At 46.4% G+C, this 25,948-nt stretch overlaps 1 protein-coding gene across 5 annotated transcripts; it reads left to right on the top strand.

The window, feature by feature from the left end:
* The first annotated feature begins 40 nt into the window (after nucleotides 1-40).
* On the top strand, nucleotides 41-25,602 carry LOC127616457 (RNA-binding Raly-like protein). 5 transcript variants are annotated; one of them, XM_052088047.1, is made up of 10 exons: nucleotides 41-204; nucleotides 5,355-5,589; nucleotides 9,566-9,643; nucleotides 14,829-15,106; nucleotides 22,116-22,191; nucleotides 22,842-22,889; nucleotides 24,002-24,204; nucleotides 24,389-24,490; nucleotides 24,615-24,772; nucleotides 24,888-25,602. In XM_052088047.1, exons 4-10 carry the CDS (start codon nucleotides 14,851-14,853, stop codon nucleotides 24,918-24,920), a joined length of 876 nt encoding a protein of 291 aa, XP_051944007.1. In that variant the 5' UTR covers nucleotides 41-204; nucleotides 5,355-5,589; nucleotides 9,566-9,643; nucleotides 14,829-14,850; the 3' UTR covers nucleotides 24,921-25,602. The 5 variants fall into 5 exon arrangements, with proteins under 5 accessions (XP_051944007.1, XP_051944010.1, XP_051944011.1 ...); XM_052088050.1 differs by lacking the exon at nucleotides 41-204 and having other exon boundaries at nucleotides 5,569-5,589; nucleotides 14,832-15,106; XM_052088049.1 differs by lacking the exons at nucleotides 41-204; nucleotides 5,355-5,589 and adding an exon at nucleotides 5,877-5,968.
* The last annotated feature ends 346 nt before the right edge of the window (nucleotides 25,603-25,948 follow it).

The raw sequence follows: 25,948 nt of genomic DNA, 5'->3' as shown, positions 1-25,948 counted from the left end.
ATGAAGAAGTTTATTAACCTCCCCCCCCCTCCCCTGCCACAGCGATGACAGTTCGGTTGGAGCGCACGAGGATTTCGTCAATTCGCGCCCTGCAAGAATATGGCTCTATTCCAACACGTAATCGCGCTCGAAACGCGTCCGGTAGCTTAATTGGACAAGCGGCCGTCCTGCTGGGGAGGCAACTTGACTGCAACGGTTAGCCAGGTGAGGAAGCTCTCTCATTCATTTGCGGAGTTGAATGACACGCAGCAAAAAACGTATGCTCGTCTCCATGATACACGCATATACTGGACTACCGTACGATACGATCCCGAAGTACTTTGATTTTGGTGAAAATATGAATTCTTGCAATGAATAGATAGTGCCATCTTTGAATGGGACTTTTCATTCAAGAGAGCCCTTCGGTTTTTAGTCACAGTGTACGGTTATTTCTTTGTCGACAAGCCGATCGGTTCAACTTGAAAACTCGAGTGAGTTTTGAGGGGGCTTGCATTAAAGAGCACCCCGGCCCCCGAATAATAACGTTTTCACCAGGTTTCCCAACGCATTCTATGAAAGTTGGTCCAAAGTTAAAAGAAAACCTACGTGTGTACTGTATATGTGTATACAGTATATACACGCGCGCAAACACCGAGGCTTACCCACCGGGTGGCGCTGTTGGCACAGCCAACACACTTCAACTATCGTTGGGTGACTGATTTTACAGAGGAGCTGTCTGACGAAAAATCTCAATACGAATAAGCAATCGTCGTTATCAATTAAACTCCCTGTTTGCAAATCATCGTGATCAAAACTATCATTGACTTAATGGCCACAGTGTGCTCGTTTCAATCCTCTATTGAACGATTTACGCCCTGAAAGCCCCCTCCCCCTGTAATTAAATTTTATCGAAGGAGGTCTCGGCGGAGAGGAGATCAAACTGGTGGTGAGGAGGAGGAGGAGGAGGAGGAGAAGAAAGTCAATGTTTGGGATCAATTTCACGCCTCCGTGAAGAATAATTGCGGCGGATTGGAAACATTATGATGTGAAGGATAAGAAGCCGGTTTAGGCCCGACAGCCACTTGGCATGGATTGCTAGATGAATAGATGGATCGGTGGCTAGACGGAGAATGAGAGGTAGGGTCAGATGGACGGTCGCTAAATGGATTGGTAGACAGGTTTTTGTGACGCAACAAATGACATTTGAAAAGGGGTTTCCACCATGAATGTTGCCCCGCAACCTGTCCAATTCAATTGAGAGATAAAAATGAGGCAAAGTAAAACGATAAACAATGGAACGTTTTGTCTGTATGATATAATCAAAAGAAGATCATACTTCCTGAGTCAAGCATGATGGTGGCCGTAGCATGCTTTGGGGCAGTTTTTGGAACGGGGGTCTTAGTTTGACCCCCGCTTTGAGATAGCGGTTAGTGTTGACATAAAACCTTCAGGCTTTTGGTAGCTCGGTCTACTCTCGAATGATTTGAACAAACATTACTGCGCTAAATGTACCGCAAGTCAGCAAATCACAGTAAGTTTGTCCCCTCGCTGGCCCTCGTTGTCATTGCGAGAATGCGGCCGAGTCTGAGCGTGGCCGTACTGTACTGTAACGATATTCCTGCGGCGTGGGCCTCGTCCAGATGCAGTCAGCAAAAGCGTCCGTCCGTGCTGACTCAAGCAGCCCCCCCCCCCCCCCCCCAAGTCCCCCAGGAAGGCCCCCCCCAGAGTCTCCCTGGCAGCTTCTGCCTTGTTCTAGCTGCGAGTCGGCCAAAGTTGCTGGAATGTCGGAGGAATAAAAAAAGGATTGATTGCGCTCTAACATCGCTTACGGTTGTTAGCCATGGCATCTTTTCCCGTTCCATGCTTTTAAACTCCGGTTGTGGTTAGGGCTATACCTTTAATACAGAGCAATGATTCAATTTGGTTTGATGCGAGTTACGCCGCCATTTATTTTTCGATGCAAATTGTGCTCGATGAAATCTGCCCGGCAACAAGCGTTGCCACAAAATAAAATGGATTTGAGCGCCGTACTGCCAGTTGAAGCCGTCACGTCCCTAAACCGTAACATAATATCAATTCATCATTGGTTATTAATAGGCTTGATCTTTAAAACGGGGTCGTGATTAAACCGTGTATAGATCAAACTTTTTTCATAGCCCTTTCAAGTGTATTTTTGAAGTGACAACTCACTATGCCAAATTCTTTCATTTGAAATGCATTTGTATTTGCACAGCATTATTTTGTTTTCATATTAAAGTTTGGGAGGGGGGGGGGGTTCTTGTCGATAAACAGGACATGTAATGGAAAAATTCCATATTCTGTTTCCTTCATCGACTTTTCAATTACGGCCTTGGCAGAGGTCTGAGCTCGCACTGGCGTCTCATTTGAAGTTCCCTCTACGTCGGTGTCTCCCTCTCATCAATTTCGACGTGACTTTGACCTCTTCAGGTTTGCGCCCGCAGGCCCTGACGTGCGCTGGCATGTTGATCGATTATAAAGGGGGTGGGGTGGGGTAGGGGTCAATCACGATGGCATCTGAAGGAGCCATGCGGCATTCGCAGTTAATGAATCGCTCGAACGCTCGACCGAACATTGATCACGCACTTTGGCTGGCAACAATCAATATGCTACTTGGTTTTATACGCGTTTATGTCTTGCCGCTCGGCTCATAATCGAACCAACGGCAGCTCAAGTGAAACGTGACGTTTGTCATTACAGTGGCCAATTTGGCATCATAAACGCAGAGATGGATTCAACGTTCACATCGAGTCAAACAACTTGAGTTGACCCACCGTTGAACTCACAGTGTCTACTTGTGTATGCTAAGACCCCCGCGACTCTTTAGTTCCTCAATGTCGCTCAACGTCAATCAAAGTGATGCAAGCAAATGATACAAAACAAATCGAGAGACAGATCACGGGGTGAAGTCCACCGCATGGCCTGTTAAATGGGCTTGTTAGTTGAGCTACTTTGCCGGCACGAATAATACTCCAGTAACGAGGCCGAAATTAGCATCTCACGTTCACGAGCCGACAACAGCGTAGCGTTCGTTTAAGATGACATAAGATATCCTTTATTCGTCCCATTAAGATGACACGCCTTTCCGCAGAGAAGACCAAATTGCACAGTGCTATTCAACACATAAGCAAGAGGCGCTGTATTATAAGACGCGGGCATGGTGGATTGTACGCCGGCTTAAAAATACGGTGGCACGCTAGCGCGTGTTTTTAAAAAGGCAGCAAGAGCAAAACCGAGTCGGCTTGTACGTCATTGAAATATTTAACAATGTACTCGCATGGTTTTTTTTTGATCGGTCCTCATCCACAAATCCATCCAAGTCTTCAATATTTGTATGGAAAATAAACAGCGAGTCACGTTGTCCACCAAACGCGGCCGGTTCCCTCGCATCATCGTCGGAGTCACTCTCGTTGTGGCGCGGCTCGGCCCGTCCGTAAAAAATGGCGGCTGTTGCGAAAGCTCCAACAACAGTGCGAGCAGACGCGTTCGCCCGCATTATTAGGCAGCGCGGCCATTCGGGAGAAAACCTTTAAGTGCTCCTCACGCTTGTGAAATAACGCAGTTTCTTCCGGTCGCAAAGAACTTTTAAACGTGTTCAAACTGTAATGGCGACGAGAAAAACGGTTTGGGAATGTGTGGCAGGCTTCTTTGGCGCCGATGGAGACGTTCTTAAAAGGAGCGCATTGCTGATCTGGTACGATAGCATTCTTTGCGTGCCCGAATGCATGTTATTGTTTGGGGCATTTGCGCTTCCCGCCAGTAGAAAGCGCGGCCGTTGGCTTTTGGGAAATAAGCTCCGTTTAGCAGCGCATCCCGAGCTCATAACTCGGTGCGGACATTTACCGAGGCCGGCGTCTTCCCAGCAAGCACTGCGGGCTTGCTTGAAGATGTCAAACGCTACAAATCTAACCGGAGTGGAGGAGTGAAGAAAAAACAAAATCAATATTTTACAAGCCCGACGGAACATTTCTCAGCATCTTGGCAAAACAACACGACACAAGTTGAGAGTTGTGCCCTTTTTTAGCAGCTCAGCTACAGACAATAGAAGGCAGCGAATGCAGCGAATGCATCCGCCGCCTCACGCTTAACAGACATCATGAGAGAAAATATCCCGCCCCACCGAGGCTTCTGCCTTTGGAAAATGGTCAAAGCTTTCATTTATTTGCCGCAATGTTTTTGCAGGGAAAAAAATGGGGCGGGGGGGATCTCTATGATGGAAAAGCATGAGTGCTGTCCATGAATAGAACCAACAGCCTCTAAAATATCCATCGGCCTTTTTTTGCCCATTTATTGTCTGTGAAAGTACCCCCCCACCACCCCCCAGCAGCCAGGACAATCCGCTTCTTTCATGACAATGGCGCCAAAGTTCAATCAAAACAAAATGGAGGACAGTGTCTGTGGTGCTTCAAAGCCTTCTCTCGGTGGGGAGTTGCTGGAATGTATTAGTATTTTTTTCTTTTTTGGGGGGAGGGGGGTGTGATTGTCCAATTCATTCACCTCCGCTGTTGTGTGGCGGGCCTCAGTTCAAAGCACAACCTTTGACGGTAATCCTGTTGTTGGCTTTTAAATGAGAGCAAAAACACCCCCACACCCCTCAAAAAAAAACCCAAAGGAACCAAGACCGCGGTGGGGACGTAGATGATTCATGGCTCCTTCCATCACAGCTTTTTAAAATTCGCAAGGCATTTAGTGAAGGTCAAGTGCTTGGAAAGAACAACGTAGACCAGCCGACTTTTGTCTCACGCTTTTGTGTGCGCGTCTGGGGAAGGGGGAAAAAGTTCCCCCTCCCCCTATTCCTGTGGCAAGCGAAGACCCCCGTGTCGTGTCGTGCGCGCGCGTATTTGCCTGCGGTCACAGCAGGACGGCTCCGGTGCAAAGAGGCCCCGAGGTACATCCTAATCATATACGTAGTTGCCGGCTCCTCAGATATATTGACAATGAGGGGGAGCGGCGAGGGCCGATTAATGGCACTATAGATGACCCACGGACAAGTTATGAATCAACCCCGATTTGTATTTGAACTCCTACTTGGAAGGCAACTTTTCTCAATGAATGTTTTTGCGCTGATTCCGCATCTGTCCTCATTTTTGTCTCTACTACATCACTTTTTCATCAACATGAACATCATAACCATCATAATAATAATCCTAATATAACGACAATGATGCGTCGTAATGTTGATGAAATAAAGCTTAGGTTCCGCAACAGGTGGATGAAAAAAAATTGCGAAAGGTTTCATCGGTCAAGCTTCAAAACAAAACCAAGAAAATATCTGAAAAGCCCCCCCCCCCCAAAAAAAATGGATTGCTTCACTGAATTGTGTATTTGATCTTATGTGTTCCTAATAATGTGTGCAGATATTTCCATCCGTGCATGTTGCAGCCACCCACCAACCCGTTCATTGAGAAGAGGAGAAGAGGCAAAAGGAAGGCGCGTGCGCATACGTCACAACCCACACAAGCGCGGCCCCTCCCGCGTCACGTGACGCCAGCGCCGGCCGATGCCGCCAGCAGCCTGCAGCCAGCGCACGCGCCGGAGAGAGCGTCAGCCCGCTTGCGAGCCGCCACCTTTCTTTTTCCATCCTCCCGCCGGGTGAGTATTTGATCTTGCGCTTTATTCTCTTGCTTTTTCTTGTTCTTGTTTTGTGGTTGCGGCCGTTGTGCGCGCGCGATGCGCGGACGTGCTGGCGGAATCCGCTTTTGGATGCGCTCGTCTCTTTGAGCAGCGTCCCCCTTTTGCTCCGTCTCCCGCCCGCCGTCTCCGCGGTGGCTCCTTTGGTGTTGATTTTGGAGCAATTTGACTCACCTTTTCTTTTCTTTTTTGTTTTTGGGGGAGGGGTTGTTTTTATTTTTGTATTTTTTTTGCAGCAGTGCTGATGGGAGTGAAAACACTTTGGATTTGGGAGGATTTTGATGATTTTCTCAGCAGGTGACGATGAAACTTGGAAGCGAGTTCTTCACGCAGACGCCAGGTGAACTTTTGTTGCACGATATTAATCCGCTTTTCTGAATGGGGACGTGCGCAAACCGTATTTCTCGTGTTATTTATTCATTTATTATATTTGGAAAACACAAAAGTATTACACATTCTCAGTATTATACATTTCTTTAAAAAATGTAAAAATCAAAGCTTCTTGGCATACGACAAAATGTTACATTGGGAAATAGAAAAGATTAGATTCGAAAGGAGAGAAAGTATATGAAAATGTGCAGAGACGTTTTCACGATATCAGCCATCTTTCAGACCATTCGTTACTTTTTCCTCTTTTGATTTGCAAGCCTAAACTCCAGATACGTTTTTGCCATGTTATGATCATTTAAGAGGAGTGATCTGAAAGCGCGCGTGCGCACACACAATGTATCGATATAGATACACATTTTTTTTTCAAACATTGACATAAAAAATGGAAAAATAGTTGGAAGAGGGAAACGTCAAAAGCGGCCTTTTTTAGCATGCGAGCTACTTCAATCAATTCAGTCATTGAGCTCAAGCCTGTTGAAACTTTTCACCGTCTCTGTCCGAAATCCTTCTGGTAAGATGTGGGATATTTGGACATATTTCCCAGGCAGCAGAATGGCGCATGCCGGACAACGGGTCAGGCTAGCTGAGCGTGAAAGGCGCCGCTCGGCCAAGCGTGCTTATCGCTGGCCAGGGATGAGGATCTGCCATAGCCCGCCTTTCGGTACGCATGCACTGAATCGCTAGGAGCCGCCGGCAAGGAATGAAGTTAAGGCGGGCAAACGGACATCTTGAGAAGCCGTTTTTTCTTCAGCCTACACTCCTGGAATCAAAGAAGCTTGAAGGACCTTGGCTTTTTTTCTTTTTGGGCCCCCTAGAATAGGTGCCTACAGTTATCCCATCTACTTGGCTGCCCAGTTGTGAAGCTATGGAAAGATTGAACGTGACTTCTTTCGCTCGCAAATATTGTTGACGGGCTCTAGCTCTCAAGATCTTTGGCGTCAGAAGTTGGACGGGCCGCCGTGAAGCCAACCGTGGCGTTTTTCTCAAGCAAAAGGACGCCTGTTCAGATGACCTTTGACCTGCCATAACAACCAAGCAGGAAGCGTGATGGATCCCTCCTTCTTCAGATGATTCTGTTGCGCCGCTGCGGCTACGTGATGAGCGGCCACCCTTCCGTCTTGTGCTGGGAAAGTGTTTGGATCCGGCCGGCTCTGATCCGGGTGACAGGTCAACATTGAGATGAGTTGCTCGTGTGTCTCCCTAAGCTAACGCCTTCGGAGTCCAAGGAAAGGCCACTTCAGGAAGATGAAGAAGCTCGGAGAACGTGTCAACATTTACAAACAAACCACTGGTGCCACGTTCCATTATGCATGTGCCAATGCCCGCCGTTCCCTATTACAGACACTGTCACCCCCCCCCCCGCCACGCTAAAATGTATCTTTCAACACGGCCCCGGGCCGTCTTTTCACAAACAACAGGCTCAGTGTGCGAGCGCCGTCTGTCGCGAGGCGAGGCGCTGCCATTAGCCCTGCGGCGTCTTCATCTCAGCGCCGGCATCTTTTGATCCCCCTCGCCCCCCCCCCCCTTTAAAAAAAAAGAGGAGATGCCGTTTGATTTCAGCACCGCGGGCAGCTGCCGGGACTTATTCTCGCCTCGGCGTCTGGCGTGTCTTTGCTTACTAACCCCTGCCCTCTCCGCCCCGCCGCGCCGCACGAGTCTGATGCTATTTCAAGCTCTGCGACCCCCATTCACAAAGAGGTTTCATCCCCTGATAAGAGACAAAATGAGAATTCAGGTGGACACAATGGCTTCCTGTGTTCCTTTTCGAATGACTTTTTCTTAATCTGACAGGGTGAAAATGATTTCGGTGTGCATGCGCGGCGGTGTGTTACTCCGCAAAAAGTAATATCATGCGATGCGCAATACAAGCATCGGCTTGAGCTTTAGCAAAAGCAACTAGAATGAATTTTATTGAGCAAAGCATGACGAGTTAACTTCTTGTCGCCGAAGCTCCTTTTTAAACTGCACAAACTGCAGATGGACTCAAATGCGCTTTGTTCATAAAACACTGAATTGAGGAGGAAAGTTTTCAAGTAAAACCTACCAAATCAAATCCAGTAGCAACGCAAACTCTCAAAAGAGATGCAAATCAGCCCCCCCGCCCCTGACACACACACACACACACAAAATGTCAGTCAATACTGTATCCGGCTCAAATTCCGAGCAATTCAAGTCCGATGGCAACAATGTCAACTCCTGCCATATTGAAATTGGTCCACTCTCAGCATGTTTTTTGGTTGTCCTTTTCTTGTGGTCGGCGCCATTCTGGCATTTGGAGTTGGCGCGCCATCTTTCAAGAGGCACTTTGTTGCATTTTTCCTCGTCGATTCCCATTTCCTGCTTTGCCTGTACGGATGGAATCCAATTTCGGAGAACTTCTTTAAAATGGTCTGGCGCAAGTCTTGCTTGCGGTTGCGCTCGGAAAAATCCGTCTTCGCAAAATGGGGAACACCAGGCGGCAGCGGGCTTTGCTGTCAAGTTTGATTGGGAAATTACATCATTTAAATAAATATGTATATATATATTTTAATTTTCAAACGAGAGACACAGACGGATTATTCCTATTCATCATCCTTGCGTAAAAGAAGCGGGGCGGAAGTTCTTCCTCCCGTTTGCTTACGCAGGGCGATTTCTCCACTTTTACCGTCAAATCTAAGCTTCCTCCACTGACTTTAAAAAAAGTGGGTCACTAGAGCAGCAAGTAATGAGTTCATAGCAAAACATGCTAACGTTCATGGCAGAACAATTCCAAAGGAAAGTGAACATTCGGGACGGGATGGACCGTTTTGTATGACGGGTGAACAAGTGTGATTGTCATCTTATGAATTCATTTTAGGAATACTTGAGGATTTGAAAAGCAGCTACGGGGACGTTTTCTCTGCTAGTCATTGCTGCTAAGCTAGCAACAGAAAGGAACATGGCGGTGAATAGCAAATGACGTCTGTTTCAGCTGCTTCTGCTTTTATGTTGGGAAGCTCTTGCCTCTTGCTTTTTATTCTCCTTAATGGCTCTCTCAGTTGGAAGTGGTGATGTCCAAATGTTTATTAGCGATTTGGATCTAATATGAACTCGGGTGGTCCAATTCAGTCCGGCCTTGGGCTGACTTGACTCGACTAAATGTATACTTCCTGTTCTACGGTCAGTTTGATAATACTCTGTCAGAAGTGATACCGTCCAACTTGTTGACAACAAAGGACTTTGATTTGGATCGTCTGTGAATGGTGCGGCGGCCGTTATTTTATATTTCACAACCGCGCTGGCCGCAGTACTAGCACGGACCTCACAGATGAGGTTGGCCATATGTGTTCATCGAGCGGTCATGATGAGAAGGTGCGAGATAGCGTTGCACAGATAGCGCTCCCCCTATAGGTCCCGCTGCTTTTATCTCCCGGCCCATAGGTTCGCTTCCAATCGGATCACGGCGGTCGTGAGTCATTTTAAGCGCCGGGCGCCCCCCGTGTGTCGCCGCGCCTCGCGGCTCCGGCATCAATTGAGCGGGAAAGTGAGAGATGAGGCTGATTGAAATCGTGACGCATTCTCTTTACAGGAGGTCGGAGCGGTCACGGGCCCACCCACCACGCGGCCGAACGGCAGCTCACCATTCCGAAAAGGCGGGTCATTAAAGGTATGAGTAATATGGAAATGACGGGGGCTGATGGCGGAACATAAAAAAGGGGAGAGGGTAATCATTTATCGGCTAATATCCAGCTAGCCGGCTTGATGCATGCCATACTTCTTCATCTTTGATAGTCGCTGTAAGCTCATGGAAGACGCTTGCCGTTTCCCCTTCCCCGCGGTTCCCGTTCCTCCTTCTGTTCTACGGCTTTTGATCACAAGTGACGCCGCGCGTCGGCTCGTCAGCTTGGAGCTAATGTGAGAAGCTCACGTGAAAAAAAAAAAAGTGTAGGCACCTGTCGAAATAAAAACACCATCGGCACAAACGGGGCCCGATTGTTCAATTCTTGAACATTTTAACCACCGGTTAAAGCCTCGCAGCTAGTTCAATTCTTAAGCCGCTGTTCACTCACCGACTGTTAAATATGCCTCGTTCAAAATCTCTTGGTTAGTTCACGGCAGCATCCAAGTTAACCATGTGGTCGACGTCACTGCTTAGTAGGAATATATCTCGCAAAAATGGTGACCGCTGTCCAATACAGAGGAGCCAAATACATGTCCGGCAAAATTGCCCTGCGCAAACCCCGGCGGCAAAAGACAAATGTCCATCGGCAAATAATGCAACTCACAATGCGCCAAACGATTATGAGCGCAACATTGCTTGTCAAATAAAAAATAAAAAACAACAACACCGCTGCGTCAATCCAATAACGCTTCGTTTGCTACCGGTAAAGGCATGCTAGCAACAGTTAGCAGGCTAGCGGAGATATCTATCGTATGGCAAAACCGGAAGTAGAAACTTGCCAAAATGGAAGCGGTCGTAGCACAAACAGACTGACTTCAATGCTCGAGTAGAAATAGTTCACAAAAAGTTGTTTGATTTGGGCTGTGGCTTCAAAGGCGCTCTCTTACTTGTAACGGTGCACTTTTGAGTCCCGTCAGCATTTATGTGCTAAACGGAGCGGCAGCCTTGGCTTCTTCGATTCCCGCAATACCCGGCCGGCAGCAGCGTGCGGTCCCTGCCGCATTAGCCGCCGTTTACTGTGCAAAGGGGGAGATTAGGATCCGCCGGGAGCGACGCGGGCCGGCGAGGGCGTCTATTCGGTAAGCCCTTAATTGCTAATTGAGTGTCGGAATGTTTCCGCCGTGCATTAGCCGACTACTTTGCGCTTTTAGCAAGGGAACGGGTAACAAATGTATGATGGAAAGACGGTGTTATTAGAAGGCCACTGCTTTTGTTGTTAACATTTGAAAAGATACAGGAAGTGGGCCATTTCCATCAGAACCATTTTAGCTTCATTCTTCCTACAAAATACACACACACAAAATACAGTATTTATTCAGCCCGTGGAGCCTTTTTCACTGCCAATATCAAAACATCCATCCATCCCCAAAAAAAAAATTCTCAAGCGCGTACGCATGAAAGCACACAGAAAATCTTCCGTTTTGGTCTTGCAATTGTTTTGAGCTTTTGGAGGGCCCCTGTGGTCTTTACGTTGAATTTAAAACATCTTTTTGTAGGCTTTCTACTGCGGGCATGGCATCAGAGATGGATGATCATTTCATTTCCAAGATTGGCCATGGAAAAGGGGCTGAAAATTATTCATTCCGCCAGTCGCCACAAAATGAGGGGGCCATGTCTATCATAACGGGACACTTGGAAAAAGTCTCAAAGACCCATGCGTGAAATTGAAAAGGAAGTCGGCCATTTTGGTGGAATTCCAAAGCTCCGACTGGGGAACTCGCCCAAATGTAGACAGACAAACGATTGTAAAGCACGGCGTCAAAGTCGGACTATTTCTCGGATTTGCCATCAAAAAGTGAGTCGAAAAAAAACCTCCCCCAATTAGGCAAGTTTGGCCAGTTGGCAAGAAATTGGGCAGACGTGTCAATCTTCAAAAGAGATGTGAAAAGGGACTCTGAAATTGGACAGTCAGCCAGCATTTGGATTTGTAGCAATTATTTTGGATGAATTCTTACTCAGGAATTTGGCTTCAGCGGACCTAAATGTGGAATCGGATGGTGAGGTTAAAGTTGCGCAGCTTTTCCCCCTCCCCGGGCCATCAAATGTGCGGTCAAAGTTTGAGACCGATTTGGAGAATTCATCACTGCTTGCAGCTCTAATTCAGGCTGCAGGTTCACCACCCTGGCTTGATCCATTATGCTCAATGATTACATTTCATTTAGCGCTAATGTAGCTTAACGCCCTAATCCATTGTTCAATTTTGACTCGATGCGCGTTGATCAGTTTCACTCTCTTGCCTTTGTGCGTCAGGTCATGAATTTTCGGATACGCAGGCACGAAGGACCGGCACTTTTAATCACTGTCCTCAGCTTTGATGTCATTTGCCGCAGCGTGTCTTTTTCTTTTCTTTTCTTTTTTTTTTTTAAATACCTCCTCGCATTTTATGACACGTCCGTGCATAAAAGCAGAGTGAGCGGACGTGTGCCGTGCCATAGCTTTTAAATTAAGACGGTAAAAAAAATGTAATTAGATTTGAGTCCACACTTAGTCCCTAATGCGTTTGGCTGTCATTCAAAGTAATTAAAAAAAAAGATGATTACAGGCACGTATCCGCAGTCCCCGGCGCTTTAATTCCGTACCGTCGCCTGTCACTGCGGTTTGATGATAGCCCAAGTGACGTGTTTAATGTGTCACAGCAGACGGCTGGTAAAGACGTCGGCAAATGAAACGCAATCTTATTTCACGCTAATGATGACAACGCAGGTGAGACTCTTTGCTTTGACGCGTCATTAAACACGCCGTATGTCGCGAGATGACCCTAAAACAACAATCGTATTAAGTGAGGAATCGCTTCTGCTGCTGCCACAGGAGATGGCCTTTGTTCACGCTCTTATAAAGGCGCACTATTTAATCCCATAGGAGAAGTTACGAGAATACATTTGTAATTCTGCACGATCGTTATTGTCATTATTTATTCATTCTTTTATCAATGACAGGGGTCTGTCTTAAAAATGTGGACCATTGCTTTTTGGTTGTTTGATGTCATCATAAAGATTTGCGACGATATCAAATGCGTGCAAGTTGTCCGGAGGCATATTATTTTCATGGTCTGAAATTCTTCCATTGGATCTCATCAATTAGTGGACCTCATTAGGTTCCCAGTGAGTGTAGCTCGCATGAATATATTCTATAAGCTTGTGGAAAATAGCCCCCCAAAAAAGGTTTGAAGACTCGTTGGATGTTTAAACCCAAGTGTCTCATGAGCCCACCCGGCAAAAACACGGGACCCTTTAATGTGAGGCCAATGTTTCAGAGCGAGCGGAGCCTGTTCAGAACAGATGGAATTTGCGACCAATCAAGCCGTACTCGTCGGATGATTCAAGAGAAAATAACACTCAACTCGGCCTGGGGCTCTTGATGCCGCTCCCGCTGCGCTTGGTGCTGGTCAGGACAGATACACCAACAGGAAGTGGACGTGGAAAGAAAATCTGCAGTTTCCCAGCCTGACCCGCTCTCTTTGCCACATTTTCTTTTTTGTGCGTTTAGGAATTGTGAGGAAAAATGGTGGATAGATGGCTTGGACAGACAAATTAAAGCAAAGACGTTGGCGCTTTACCTGCTAGCATGCTAGCGTGAACAAGTTAACACTTCTGCTATGACCTGAGAATTGATAAAAGTGTAAATATTGTAAGATAACATGATACAAACTCAACTAACTATACCCCCACCCCCCCCCCAGGCGTATAAAGCAACTTTATATTAGCTCCCCCCGTGTTGGAAAAAAAAAATCAAAAGGATAATAAGGTGGAAAAAATGGATGGATGATATTATTATTGATGATTGATTGATTGATGATGCTCTCCAATCGTCGCTGATGTCCGCGTTAGGTTCAGATTGTTCTTTTGCCAAGTTTGTTCTTTGAACAAAGAAAAAAGAGATGGATTTCATCAGAAATGACAAACACAAAAGCATGACTAATTGTAATGAGCGTTCGTACAACGTGACCGAATGAACATTTTTGTTCACACTTTCTTCTTTTGGCCGCTCATTAACGAGCGGAGGCCTTCTCCGTAACCCCTTTTGCGCTCGGCGCGGGCTTCAGCTCAGCGGCTCCCGGCTTTGTCCAATTAAGTCTGCTTAAATGTGCTCATGCTTGCATAATCAAGCGTCTAATGACCCCGGCACTCGCAACCACGGGCTTTGTCGGACTTTCTGTTCTCGCAAACTTTTAGGTTAATCAACTCTACAAAAGCCGCAGTTGTCCTCCGTTGCGCGTGTGTGCGGTTTGAATGCAAGAAAGTGTGCTATCCTGGAGGGAAATCTACTGTCGAGAATATTGCCGGGTTGAAAGAGAATCTGTTCATTCAGCACGCTCCGCTGGGAAATATCTTGTTCATACCTATAGCTATGGCGTCATTCCATCCTTCTCCCGTTCTTATGTTTCAATCCAGAGTCCTCACCAGCGTTTGTTGGGATCAATAAATCATTGGCAGCTTGCGCGCTTACTTGCATTTCTTTGGGGAAGCGCAGAGGGGAAACGTTTGCGCATCCGCATTAGCCTTCCTTTGTGTTGTCACTGTCATGTCGCCAATGAGAAGTTACTTCCATTTGCAACCACCGTATTTTCCGCACTATAGGGTGCATTGCATTTTCTGCAAAGCCGACCGCGCGCCTTGTGTATGGATCAATATTCCAATTTGTTGGATGCATTATTTTAAATGTTGGGTGAAGCGCTTTGCGATAGCTGCAGCGCTTGCACGAGCTGGAAATAGAGCCGTATTGTATAGCTCCATCTAGTGGATGCATAGCGCAACTGCAGCCGCAATTCTCGCTTTGAATTTGAAGGCACGATGGGAACAAACGCTTCGTGCCTCGGGGAGGCTGTAAACGCGCCATGAAGCGGCGTTAGCACGTAGAAAGCGTTGGCTGCCGCGGGGCTCGCTCGGTGCAGATGATTCGTCTGACTGACATGCACCTCCAGGAAAACGTGTTCAAGTGTCCCCCCCCCATACGTCTCTCTCTCTTTATTTATTCACTGAGGCGGTTGGTTGTGTGACAATGTCGCCTGAAACGGAGTACCTATAAACCTTTGTAGATGTGTTTCGTTTGCGGAATCGATCCTCTCTCGTGAAGGTTGTCATCGCGGATGCTTAAAAGAGCGTTGACGTTAACGACGCCAACTGGAGCCCGTCATTCACAGCCGTAACGGCTTCCCTTTGTGATTACCCAGCAGCCACTGCGGCGGGTCTAGGATGACCGGCAAGAGCCAGACCAGCAACGTGACCAACAAGAACGACCCGCGTTCGCTCAACTCCCGCGTCTTCATCGGCAACCTCAACACGGCAGTGGTGAGCAAGGCCGACGTGGAAGCCATTTTCGCCAAGTACGGCAAGATCGCGGGATGCTCCGCGCACAAGGGCTACGCCTTCGTCCAGTATGCCGGCGAGAGGAACGCCCGAGCGGCCGTGGCGGGCGAGAACAACAGGGTCCTTGCGGGACAGTCCTTGGGTAACGTTGATCTCATTTTGCATCATTCATGAAAAGCACCCTTTGATCAAAACGCCTTCATTCCCACTGACGGCTAGAGAAGTCCCACGCGCTTCCCTTTGAACTGGTTTGTCGGCCAACGGGTTCGTTTGCCCCGTTTCCATGAAAGGGACCTCCACCAAGGCAATCTTTAGCATGTCCCTTTGGCTGAGTGATGTCATTGAAAATGCAGTTCCATTCGCGTCCTCTAGATGGCAGTGGTGTGATTTATAAAGTGAGTGTCAATTGAAAACAATCCCTTCATCTGAAACTTGTCGAAAATCCGTTCCAACTGCCAGATTCAAGCAGACTACCACCATTACAAATGAACAAATCCATCTGGACCAAAACGCAACCCCTGGCCTAGCAGAATTATTTCTCCTGATTGTGTTGCATTGTTTGCCGCTTTAATAGCTATCAAGCTAACACAACTTGCTCCCCTGGCGCATCGCTGCTTGGTGGAAATCAAGAAACTCGGCTCATGTTAATACGACGACTGTTTTTCTGGTTCAAATGAAGGCGGGTATGCTACCAGTCTAATCTGTGCTAACTTTTTATCGCGGTTCACTTTTTTTTTTTTTTTTTGCGGCTTTTCCTCACAGTGTTTGTTCTCTTCTCCCCCAAGGATTTCTACTGCATTGTTAAAATATGTGGGTGTTAAATCTTATCGCTGTAGTAACACAGTTCTTGACTTGACCGCCAATTTAGCGCAGTTTTGATGATGTCGGAGGTTTTTGGCGCCAAGGCAGCCACCGCCTAATTTGAAACCCTGCAACAGAAAGGAAAGGTCGATGACCAATTATTTCCGAAACATAAAACCCTTGACAGAAAGCATCTGCATATTTCAGGATTTGTGCTATTGATTTTTTTTTTTACACCTTACCCCCCCCCCCCCCCCCACTCTTCATGTGACCTCGAATGCCTTTCCAATCGTTATAAAATGCAGAATTTAAGATGAAAGAGACGGGGCGGGCCCGCGCGTGTCAGTGCGTCCGGCGGATCCCCCACTTAAATCCTCTCGATATTACTTATTGATTTGTTCAGCGGCTCGTCCGTAGTCCTCAGCCACGCTCTCGGTGAATATAAATGGCCTTCTCGCCGCGCCGAGCGGTCTTCACTCAATTGGGCTGAAGCGGAGTGCTGTGGGTGTTGCGTGCGTCATGTCCATTGGGCACCAATCGCATCGACAAGCGTCGCCTGGTGAAATCATCCTTTCCGTCCACATTGTAAAACGTGGAACTAAAGGCAACGGGAAGACAAACAAAACCGAAAGGCAAGTGAAGTCGAGTTTAAAATGAAATTAACCACGCAAAGTGAAGTTATAAGTACGGGAGGAAACCAGAGTACCCGGAGAAAAGCCACGCACGCCCGGGGAGAACGTGCAAACTCCACACGGGGAGGCCGGGGCTGGAATCGAACCTTTTGCGCCGAGTGGTCAATGCGCTGACCACCGGGCCGCCCTTTATTTCACGAATAACAGCACCGTGGGGGAGTATTCAGGCCGTCCGCTTCTGACAGTTGGCTCGTTTTAGTATTTCGGCTTCCTCGCGCATTCCAAAAACATGTCTCGAAAAGTAAAGAAGCGTCCAATGATCGTTAGGTTTTTCCCATTTGCCATCACCGGTGCCCTCCGGCTCATCCTTGATGACTGCCCAATGACGCTTTAGTGCCAATTGTCGAGTAAGATTGTATCCAACCTTCTGGAACAGCTAAACTTTAATTGCTGTTAATCGTAGCGGGTGTGAGCTGAGGCCTTTCCACCATGACTTTGCATGCGAGCGGTTAATTGTGAACACCCATCGCACCCCTAGTTGGAAGAGGCTGTGCGACCGCCATTCTCTGGCGTTTAGTTTGACTTCCCCTCTTGAAAATATTCCTCCCAAATTGTCCTGATTATAGATGACATTCAAGGGTTTGGAAGGTTTTGCCGTGCTTTATCTTGCTTCCGTTTAAAGATGTCATTTCACCGCAGACCTTTTGTCTCCATTGTACTTAAGTCGTTCAGGTGCCATTTCTCTGCTGAGGTGCCCTTGAACACTCTCGTGTGTAAAAATTGAATTTTTCCCTCAGAAGAGCTGGCGGCTCCTTCTTCTTCGTCGTCTCTGCAAGGTTAGGAGCTGTGTGCTGTTGAAGCAACTGAGCATATGATTTTTTAATTAAGCTTTTAGGCTCCACTGTCACCACAATTATTCACCCCACTGTGTCTTTTTTTTTTTTTGCGCCCCCCCCCACACTCCCCCCGCGCCCCTTTCTGTATGAAAGATCATTATTAACTTGTCCCGACAAAGTAAAAGAAGAAGATAATGAAAGAGTCAAAATTGCAGCAGTCTGTCAAGAGTGAAATGAAGGACAAATGGCGTACTAAACGCACACTTTGCAATTCACAATTGCATTTTTTGGGGGGGGGGGGTGTTCGACAACAGGAAGTCACGTTTTTACCGCCACACAAATGTAAAAATAAGTTGGTAGTGTATGAAAAGAAGTGTACATAATCCTTGCGAAACACAAAAGTCTTGACAGTAAGCATGTGCATATTTCAGGATTTGTGCTTTTCTTTGATTCTTTATTTTGGCAGCTATAAGTCTTACTTTTATCCATCCTTTGCCCTGCCTCCCGTTATCTCTTCTGGCTTTTCTTCCCTCCCTTCGATTCACCTCCTACCTTCCAAGAAGAAAAAGTAAGCCTCCATGTATATGTATAGACTCGTTTTAAGAATTCATCGGACGTGCGAGAGTTCCGCTGCAGGTGTGACTCGGTCACCCCTCTCCAGATGAACTTGTGCGCCTTATGTTTAAAACATGACATTTTTTTTTCGGCTACACTGGAGGGGCGCTGTCGAGGGGTTGATGAGGTCACGTCCAAATCACGCCAGAGATCCTGTTATGTCTATTTTGTGTTAAGGTTATTCACTTACGACCGCCTTAATGTCCAATCAGTTGGCTGGCGACTGGTGACTCGTGCGCTTTTTGGAGACCGAATTGTGTTTTTAGCATTACCTCTGCTAAAATATGATGACGTGACTCCTCACGACCTGATGAGAGCCGTCTTGCGTAATAGTCCTGTAGTGCCTCCTTGTGGAGGAATCGCACCATTGCAGTTTCTCCCAGAAAATCGAAAAACATCTCTTTTTCATCCGTGTCTTAAAGGTTCATCATGCTTGATATTTTATGCTTTCAAAATTGTCCCTCGGTGTGAGTGTCAACTCTGTAGTTGTTCGTCTATGGCTGTGTCCAAATTCACAGCCGCGTTTTCGGCTGCATGATGTCACTTCCGGCACGACTTGATGATTGGATCTTTTATTGATGTAGTTATTTGAGTTTAAAAAAAATAGTTAACCTTTTATTTTTCTTTTTTTTAACTTAACAGAAGGGGAGAATTTTATTTTAAAATGTGAGTAAATGTGAATTTGTATATGTACAAATACATGTACAGGTACTGTCTATAGATTTTCCTGATATCAGCCTCGATGCATTCATGGGGTTTTCACCTTTGTGAACACTAGATGGTGCTACTGTAGTATTAAACCTAACACTTGGGGAGATTTTGTGGGGGGGAAAGATGGGGGTGGGGCTTGGAGCTGTAGGTCCTATCTGATGGTAATGAGATGCATTAAGAATATTATAAAGTTCCCAGGGGGCGGCCCTTAGTCCAGTGGTTAGCACGTCGACTTCACAGTGCGGAGGTACCGGGTTCGATTCCAGCTCCGGCCTCCCCGTGTGGAGTTTGCAAGTTCTCCCCGGGACTGCGTGGGTTTTCTCCGGGTACTCCGGTTTCCTCCCACATTCCAAAAACATGCGTGGCAGGCTGATTGCTCGAATTGTGGTCCCTTGCCTCTAAATTGTGGCCTTGCCTCGAATACAGGACGTAGGGCTCCACCTGTTTTCTGACTTTGGTCACATGACATTTGCACCCCCCGCCCCCAGCCCGATAACAATACAGGATTACAGCAGCCCCTATTCTGTGCAACAAAAACTTGGCGGGCAGGACTCGCACCCGCCAGTTTACGATGGGAGTATTTCAGGGCAATTCACTCATTCACCCCCTGGGATGTTTTGACAAATGGTACGGTCGGAAGCTGCTCGGCTCAGAGTCTGGGGCTGGAAGCGCGCGCACACACACACACACACACACACACACACACAGGCTGTCTGTTTTTGGGGAGAAGGAGAGGGAGGAAGAAGAGGTAAAGTCGAGCATCTTTTCTGTGCATTCGCGACATGTACAAAGGCAGGCGGCGCCGCATTCCGAGATGTGAGTATAGATACTCTACAAAGTGAGATTGTTAGAATCCATGTTTGACGAAAAAAAGTTGATTTAATCTGCTAGTTTTTCTAGGACAGCTTCTATGCGTCTGTCTTTGCCAAGTAAATTGGAGATGCTCAATTGAATTCATGAGTTTGTATACTGACTGATGCGTTTAAATGTTCGTGTCTTTTATATCCCGAGAAGGGCAACATCACGTGTAGTGTCAAAAAGATTTGTTTGCACGGCTTTTCATTGGATCATGGTGGCATTTCTTTTGGGGTTGTTTTTGATATGCAATTGTCCTTGAGATCAAACATGGATCAAAAATGACCTTTCCAAGTCCATTGGAACCGGATTGTTTCAATTCATATTTATGGTATGTCGAGAGAGATTGCAAATATTTCAGTTGACTTTTAGTTTTTTAATGACATAAACTTTGTTCATGGATTGTTTTATTTTCACTCCTCAACAACGTGTAGATACCCTTTAGTTAAAACACTCACTCAAATTAGACATGTACATCTCTATTTATTACTAATATTTATTTTACACCTTTGATTAATTTCAATGCTTTCATTTTGTATTGTGTTAAACATTCTTTCGTGGCAGAAAAACCTCGAGATACCATTTTACCTCACAAAAAAAAAAAACTATCCGTTCAACAGTCAAACCACCATCACAAAACCTTCATTCGTATTTGTCAGACATCCTTCAGTGAAGGAATCGACTTTATAATTTAACTAAAATAATTGGGAAAAAAAGTCACTCAGCCTTTCATTGTGGAAATGTGACAAATTTCATTCAAAATTCTACGTAAAAAAATCTTCAGATTCTGTCGCTGATCTAGACGGCGCATATTCTTGGAGGCCTTAAAAGAAAACATCAGCGGTTATTCGTGAGTGGGAAACAAAATAATGTGCGGATGGAGCGCTGTGTACTCGCCTTGTGATTGCTGAGTGAGGAGCGGGCTTGCGTAAGACGGCTCTCGGGTGGGATGCGCAAACAATTAGGAATATGTAATCACGTCTGTGTGGGGAGGCTACGTCGGAACATTTGCTATTCGCGGTGGGATTGAAAAACGAATAAAATAACACGACCGCACTAACACTCGCTGCAAACTCTGAATCGCAATTGGATAACGACTAAAATTAATGGGGCAAATCTGCATTGTAGATCAGCCAAACACTCAGAAATTGGAACTGTTACAAGCAAATCCAACAACAAACCCCAACCCCCCCAGGTAGTTCTTAAAACAAAATGTTATTCAATTGTAATCTTAATGAGTAACATTTTCAACATCATCGTTTTTAATCCATAATTTGATGCACGATGCAAAAGTGACCTTCACAAAAGGAGGCTGAATTGTAAACGGCAAGTCTCCATCTGAGCGTTTGCTTTTGCCTGATTAAAAAGGCCACCGAAGAACGAGTTTTCCTGAAAAAAATGTTGCCTCGTCAGCCTTTGTCCAAACGGACGGAAGAGTCCCGTCCCGTCCCGTCGGCTGGTGCTGTGCTCCTGATGTATGAATCCCTTCAAATTGCCATAGCTCGTCAAAAATAATCACATTAGGAGCTCGGGAGGACATTTCCAGGCTGCCAAAGTGGCCATTTTCCTCATGCGGGCTGCGTAGCCAAGTACGGAGGATTCATTAAGGAAGGACGGACGAGGTGTGGATTCATCCGCGCGCCCGTTCCCAATATAGTGAAGATGACTTTCTGGCGCCATCCTTGCGGCGGGAATGGCCGCCATGCGTGTTGACAGATCACGTCAGCGTTCCGACGCGACATTGACATGAATCCGTATTTGAAGTGGGACTCCCCATTGTGTGTATTCAATGTCGCCTTCTTTTTGTGGAAGTCGTCAGCGCCTCTTCTGTCTCCAGGCTGGGCCTTTTCCCCTTGCCAAAGACGTTTGTTTTTTGACTCATTTTGCTAGCTCCTGGCTTTTCTCTTCTGCTGTGTTGAGCCCATAATGACTTTTTTTTTTTTATGCCCCCTCTCAAAGCTGGATTTTAGGGGCTGCTGTTGCTCGGCACCTCCTGCCTCCTTCCCAGGCGCCCACGGCAACAAGTGCACAATTTTAGGCCATTTTTACCCACATAATGAGTGTAATGAATCAGTTGGCCCGTCGCGTTGTGTTTCATTTTGGAGCGCTTTTACGACTTGAGCAGTGGGGGGGTGCGGGGAGGGGGGCTATCGGGAGCTATCTTTCATGTCTTCCTGCGGTCTAATTACAAGGATGCAGCTGTCCCAGTGCACCCGAGAGCCACTGATGCGTGCTCACCTTCCCCTCTTCCTCTCCTCCTCTTCCTCAGGAAAAACACGGTGACTACGCAGAATGTTCCAAATGAGAGAGAGAGAGAGAGAGAGAGAGAGAGAGAGGGATGACTTTTTGGCTACTTGTTGCTTGGCATTGGAGGCAGTAGGAAGCAACTTTCATTCAACCCTAAACAAAGAAACAACCTGTGCAAGTGTACCAAATTTACTGGCCCGCCCCGCCTCCGATCGGCAAGTCTCATTCATCTGCGCTCCTTTGCTGCATTGCGTCTTTTCACACGTTCAAACTGTGATTAAATCCCCCCTCTGCCTTGATATTTCATTTGATTTTGTTGTTCTATTTTCCTTTTCACAAGTCTTGGCTTTCATATTCTGTCCCCTAACATTGACAATTGACAGTGTTGGTGGATGAGTTGATCTTGCGATGTTTTGGCCCGCTGTGACCGTAGGACTGTGCTCTGTCTACCCAGACGTCAACATGGCAGGAGAGCCTAAACCGTACCGGCCAAAAATGGCCACCAAGAGACCGCTGTCGTCCCTCTACAGGTTGGCCCCTTACTTTAACCCTTTCATCCATCCATCCATCCATCCATCCATCCATTTTCCCATCCGCTTTATCCCCACAAAGGTCGCGGGGGCTGCTGGTGCCTATCCCAGCCGTCTTCGGGCAGTAGGCGGGGGGGAGACCCTGAAGCACTGGCCAGCCAATCAGCCTGCCATGCGTGTTTTTGGAATGTGGGAGGAAAGCCACGCAGGCACGGGGAGAACATGCAAACTCCACACAGGAAGGCTTCCACCTCTGCACGTGACCACTGGAGCGTCAGGCCTCTCTCCCCCCTTAACCTTTGAATGCACCCCGATAACATGGTCAACTATCCATTGTAGTAACCGTCGTCCCCGAAAGGGTTCATGCAATGCAACTTTAAAAATGACTTCACTCATTTTGATTTTAGTGAATTTTGATTTTTATGGCTGTGGATGTGTTTTGGAAAGTCCTTGCCTATTTCTGATCGTAACAGAGGTGGGGGGGCAGATGGAAGCGCTAACATTGTGGCTCCGGTGAGCAGGCTTGTCCAGATAATTTGCTGTCATCAATTGACCTGTCAATCAAAGGGGCTTCTGGAAGTCCTTTATCAATCCACCTCATTCAGAGTCTTTCCGCGACGTCTAACTTCATTTCTCACTTGTTTTTGCAGTGGCTACGAGTTTGACTATGACTACTACAGAGATGATTTCTATAGCAGGTATGTTGATCATCAAATAAGTCAAGTGGGGCCTTGAGCTACTGCAAGTCTTTCATTTGTTACATCGCCAAACTTGTAAGTCAAAACCCGCATCGCTCAAATAATCTTTTTCCACGATAATGTCAGAGTTAATTTGCGTCACAAGGCATCAACGTAACGGTCATTGCGCCGCTCCTTCTGGTGCGCCCACCTTGGCCACCCGGGGCCAGCATAAGGCAAACGGATGGATGTACCCTCCATTGAGCTGTCGCAAATCCTTTCGGCTCATTAGTGCGGCAGTAATATTTGCTATATATCGTCTCTTTCTAGCTGTCTACGTGTGTTGCTGCACCGTGTATGTTCAATCCGTTGTTTAGATGCTTATTCCACTGCAACAAAAGCTTATTTTATTCTGTCGCAAATGTGAGACAAAAAGGTCAGGTTTAGTTAGGGAACAGAGCATGATTTTTGGCTTTCCATCTCACGCCACATCAACAATTTACAAGGTTTCCGCTGACCACTGCTCTCATATTTTCCTGATATTTGTCGTCTCCTTTTATTCCGGAGGCAGTGGAGTTTCCTCAATAGAATTGGCATCCCAGGCAAAGCGAGCATATTAGCATGTAGACATAATGAATGTCATATCGGGAGCCTTTTATTTGCTCCATTCTGGGCTTCCTAATGACGCCTTTACCCGAGCGCCGACTGTCAGATTGTCCCCCGGCTGCTCATTTACGCCATTTTCATTGCTTTGTTTCCTTCCCAAGCTTTGAATTATTACCAAGCGCGGGCATGACTACTTTGAGTCATCGTCTGGATTTGAGGCGGAGACGGCAAAAACAGTTACTGTTTTGATGGCTTTTCACTTGATTGAACAAAAATCGGATTTGGCCCTGGGAGTTAAAGCCTTGGACACAAAAGCTGAATGTCCATTCATGATTATATGTAAATATATATCTCCATCCATGAACTTCTCGTCATAAGCGTGTCTGCAAACAGATTTTCTAGTCTTGCTACAATACTCTTATCATATGAAACTACATGATGAACATTGAAATGGTTTTATTTGTTCATGTTGTGTGATCAAATGTGCCGATATTGCTCATTGAAATTGCACTTGATTGTGTCTTCAGACTGTTTGAGTACCACGGTCGCGTGGTGCCACCCGCCAGGGCGGTCATCCCGGTCAAACGCTCTCGGCTCGTCATGCCATCCGCCCCGCGCAGGATCAAGTCCTCCTTCTCCGTCCGGGCCTGCTCTTCTTCGTCCTCTTGCTGCTCCTCTTCTTCCTCCCGGGTTGTCGACGTCCCGACGTCTTCCGTCACGGAACCCAAACGTACGTTCTTTCATCTCATACTGTACAGCTACCGCGGGGTTGGATGAACCACCAAAACGAGCCGCTATTGGTCAGCCACTTTGCTTTCATGATGTTCCGAAACTATTTTTTTATGTGTTTTTCTATGCTTTCCCTACATCGCTGCTTTTCGCCGATCCTGCCGTTTCGTGCGCGTACTGCACAGTGAAGATGGAGCAATTGCTGAGTATCAAAAGGGAACTGTCGCAGATCAAGACTAAGATTGATTCCCTGCTGGGGAGGCTGGACAAATTTGAGAGACAGCATGGTGGGACATGAAATGAACAGACAGACCCCCCCCCCACCCCCACCCCCAAAAAAAGGTTATACTCTATGCCGCTTAAGTTTGTTCATTGTTTACACTGGTGTTTTGGTGCTCTCTACTTTGCCAGAGATGCAGAGGAAACACGAGGAAGCGTGTGAATGTCACCACGGCGACCAGGACGATCACTCCGGCGCCGAGGACCTGGGGGCGCCGGCCGAGGCCGAGGCGGGGGACATGACAGATGGCGGTGACGATTACTTTGAGGACGAGGGCGCCGGTGACATGGTGAGATGCCAGAATCGTGACATCCGATGTCCGAATACTGCTCACTTTTGATTGACAGTCTCAGTTTCCCATGCAAAATAATATCAAATCATTCAATCAGCTTTTGTAATTGCAGAGAGAGAACCACATATCAGATATCGACAACTGAGCAAGCTCAGTATTAAAAAGAACAACAAGGTATTTATTCATGTACACACATACACTGCTTCTATTTTGGCATTGTTTTTCCATCAATCTCACATGACATCGTTTTGACTGGAGCCTACCTGATGTGTTTCCAGTGAGGTGAAGGGAAGCCTGCAGTGCATAAAGATTGCAGAATTTAACCAGCAAAGCCTCCGTCAGCCAGAAGGACTGTTTAAAAGTAAAAGATCAACAACAGAGGGAATGATTTGTTTGTTTCATATTTGTATCATAAGATTGAAAAAAAAAACAAACAAACATTGACGCTCCCAATGTGTTTTTCATCCAGACTGCCGGTTTTGAGTGGGGATAATCAAGTGAAACGAGCAATCGGCAAAAGCTAACCTGTATATGCTCTGTACTTCAGCCACTATGGTCTGTATTGTCTATAATTATGTTGTACAGCAAATGTATGTTGAAAATAGGAATGTAAGAGGAAACCGTGCGCTTTGCTTTACTTGTACAGTCATCTCGTCTCTCTCTGTCACAGTCTCCACCATATTCTGGCCTCTCAAAGAAAAGATGAATATTTTTTACTATCGGCATGTAGTAACAAAAATAAGTGACTCTCATGGATCATTTGTATTCACTGCTTTGGTTGTAAGCTACGGTCAAAAAGAGTTTTTGGAATAAAACGGTTCCTCCCATACAGGTCTCATTTATTAATGGTGCATTTACTGCGCCTCTTTGAGTTTTCTTTTTTTTTCAATAAGGGTTCTTTTTTCATACCAAAGTAGACACAAGACATTTAATATAACCAAGGCATTTTAAAAAAAGGTCTATTGGATGTTACTTAACTCATTTGAGATATAACGTTTCTTTTCTCATTGTACTGCAATAATAAAAAGGCATTTTATACGTAAGACTATTAAAATATGTACATTTATTTGAGTTGTTTTTTTTTAATGCCAAGGAAGAAGGAATGCCAAGGTTTTCGAGTTTTTTTGCCGCCATAAATTCTCGAAAGGCGCATGCGTCGATTTGGGTAGGCGG

The sequence above is a fragment of the Hippocampus zosterae genome, chromosome 15 (assembly GCF_025434085.1).
Source record: "Hippocampus zosterae strain Florida chromosome 15, ASM2543408v3, whole genome shotgun sequence".
NCBI classification, from domain to species: domain Eukaryota; kingdom Metazoa; phylum Chordata; class Actinopteri; order Syngnathiformes; family Syngnathidae; genus Hippocampus; species Hippocampus zosterae.
The sequence above is the reverse complement of the archived record's forward strand: the minus strand, read 5'-3'. Positions and strand labels throughout refer to the sequence as shown.

Excerpts from the sequence above, each read along its gene's own strand:
- LOC127616457 (XM_052088046.1), top strand. The coding sequence starts at position 22,364 with ATGCGTGTTTTTGGAATGTGGGAGGAAAGCCACGCAGGCACGGGGAGA. Across the intron at positions 22,890-24,001 it reads AGAGATGATTTCTATAGCAG|ACTGTTTGAGTACCACGGTC; the intron begins GTATGTTGATCA and ends TTGTGTCTTCAG. Across the intron at positions 24,491-24,614 it reads CAAATTTGAGAGACAGCATG|AGATGCAGAGGAAACACGAG; the intron begins GTGGGACATGAA and ends CTACTTTGCCAG.